The 2,526-nt window shown below is 49.9% G+C and overlaps 1 protein-coding gene across 1 annotated transcript in view; it reads left to right on the top strand.

Annotated features, from left to right (window-relative positions):
* CCDC27 (coiled-coil domain containing 27) overlaps nucleotides 1-2,526 on the top strand; it is a 23,440-nt gene that overhangs the window by 16,711 nt on the left and 4,203 nt on the right. The window contains exons 9-10 of the mRNA XM_006161190.1: nucleotides 1,116-1,193; nucleotides 1,640-1,852. Of these exons, the coding sequence (XP_006161252.1) occupies nucleotides 1,116-1,193; nucleotides 1,640-1,852 (291 nt within the window). The remainder of the gene's footprint in view (nucleotides 1-1,115; nucleotides 1,194-1,639; nucleotides 1,853-2,526) is intronic.

Raw genomic sequence — 2,526 nt, forward strand, 5'->3', positions numbered from 1 at the left:
ATTTTTTTTTTTTTTTTAACTTCTTGCACCACTCCTATTTCCTACAAGGTCCTCTTAGAATTGCTTTGGTCTCGGGACCAGCAGTTAGCATAATGGCTATGTTGCTGGACTCTCATGTTGACCACAGTTCGAGTCCCGGACCCAGTGGCTTAAGCTCACGCCGGGTGCATGTGCGTGCCTTAAACTCACGCCGGGTGCATGTGCATGCGTGCCCAAGATCCCGAGAGGAGAATGGAGGAGAAGGGATTGTGGCATGGCCATCCCCCCTGGAGGGTGATTTCTCACTTTCTGTCTCTCTGTCTCTCTGTCTTTCTGGCGAGCGCAAGTGCCCTATAGCAAAAATCTCTCAAAAAAAATTTATTTTTTTTATTGTTTTGGTCTCTGTCATTGATGCAAGGACTCTGCTCCAGGGTCAGAGCTGACAGAAACCTGAGTACACAGGTGAAGATACTGCATCCCAATGCAGAGTGGTGTGCTTGGTGTTTCAATGGTGTTTCAAGCGCCAGTGTCTTTCCTCTTTGCTTTTGGTTTGGTCAGACTTCCCCAAAATCTAGGAAACAAAGAATTTCTTGCCTGGATGGGAAAGGCCTTGCTGTTGATGTCTGGGACCAAGTGGGGGAGGAAGGGGGAGTCTCCACAACTAGCACCCCACATGGAGGGTGATATCTCCACCTTCAATCGATCTGGTGCTTCCAGGCCTGAGACCTATTCCTCTATCCCTAGCATCTAGTCTCTGCCTGCGTTTTAAAAGGGGCAACTGAAGGTTGGGGTTGAGAACGGACTCTTAGCTTCTGAAACATTCCACCAATTCTCATCATAGCCTCCATTTAGAAGAAGTAGCACCATCATTTCTAAGACTTTAGGAACTCAGTTGTGCATGTGGTTCATTTTCTGCTTTCCCTGCTGCTGACTTAGGATTCAGCTTTCTTGGATGTGCGCCATCAGATGCCACGTGGCCATCTGCTCAGGCATCTACTCTTTCTTCATTTCTCCAACAGAAACCCCACTGCTTTCATTTGAGGGAGGTTTAGGGAGGGGATAAAGTTAGATGCTAGTGTTCGATCTGTAATCGCAACCTGGGAGTCTCGGAGTCAATTCCTCTGTCTGTCTTCCAGTTCTCCAACCTTCGAGAAGATAAGAAACACCAAGAGATGATGGGGCTCATTGAGAAGGACAACATTCTCCTCCGACAGGTGATGGCACTGTTAAAAAGTCAGCCAGGTCACTGTTACCGCTGTAAGTCCTCACACAGCAACGGGCCACATGAGGCTGGAGCCTCTTCTCGGCTGAGCTGGGCCACTTAATTTAGGTAGCATCTGCTTGACAGATCTGAGGGCTCTGTCCACACGGTAATTTGGGAATGCTATGAGTGCCTGTTCTCGAGTGAGGAGAGGTCCCTTCCTTCTTTCCGATGTTTATTGAAGTTCCACTTTATGCCAAGCACCATATGCCAAGCTAGGTGCTGGTGGTACCGAGGGAATCACACAGAGGGCTCCCTGTGATTGTTGGGTCTATACTTTACAGGAGGAGCCCAGGGAGCACAGCTGACCATCTCTGTGAGGGGAAAGCAGGTGGGGACCACACGTAATCAGTCTGGGGCAGACAGGCCTACTTCCCTATCTTCTGTGGCTCTCCCCAGCAAGTGTCAGAGCTGGAGAGCGAGCTCATGAAACGGGACCATGTCATCTTGGAGCTCGACACCAAGGTCAGCCAGGTACAAGCCCAGGTCGACCTGCACCAGAATCACTTGCAGAGGTGGAAGCAGCTGCAAGAGGACATGCAGAGGAAGAATGAGATGATCAGGCAGGAGGAGTTGCAGGCCCGAGTGGCTCTAGAGAGCTCTCAGTCCAGGGTAAGCACAGCTGCCTCCTCCCAAGGGTCCTGGCAGACAGAGCACCAGGGCCCCAGCTCACTGCACACTGAGGTAGACCAAGCCCTGAACAGGAAAGAACTTGGGCTCATTCTGCACCGTATCTCGGCACCTGTTTGGCATTCATGCTCAAGAAACGTTGATGGGGGAGGGAGCGAGGCTGCATGAGTGCACCCCAGAAACTTTAGTCAGTGAGAGTAGTAGAAGGGATCTCTGTGGGTGGGAACTGGCCTTTATAGAGGAAGTGGGTTTTGGGTTGTGCTGTGAAAGTGCAAAAAGATTTGGCTAGCCAGCCAGGAAGGAGAAAGGATGAATAATAATAATAATGCCTACCTGTTCAAAATTTACAGAGTACTCCTGAGAACCCAGACCTGCTTACAGGTGGTGCTGGGATTTGAAACCAGCAGTCTTCACTGTGGGGTGGTGGGTGTGTGTGTGGAATGGAGGGTGGGTATCTGAGCCATACTCATGAGAAAAAGCACAAGGGAAGGGAGAGGGGAAGGGAAAGGCCCAGGTGCAGCCTGCTTATGAAGGACTTGTGCCAAAAAGGAAATCCAGTAAAGAGCTAACCTTGATTTGGAATCCAAAGTTAAGCAAAGGCAAAGGTCACATGGATGTAGGCTTTTGAAATAACATTTTCCCACAGCCTCATCCAA

This window comes from Tupaia chinensis, unplaced genomic scaffold (assembly GCF_000334495.1).
Source record: "Tupaia chinensis unplaced genomic scaffold, TupChi_1.0 Scaffold138365_1, whole genome shotgun sequence".
Taxonomy (NCBI): domain Eukaryota; kingdom Metazoa; phylum Chordata; class Mammalia; order Scandentia; family Tupaiidae; genus Tupaia; species Tupaia belangeri.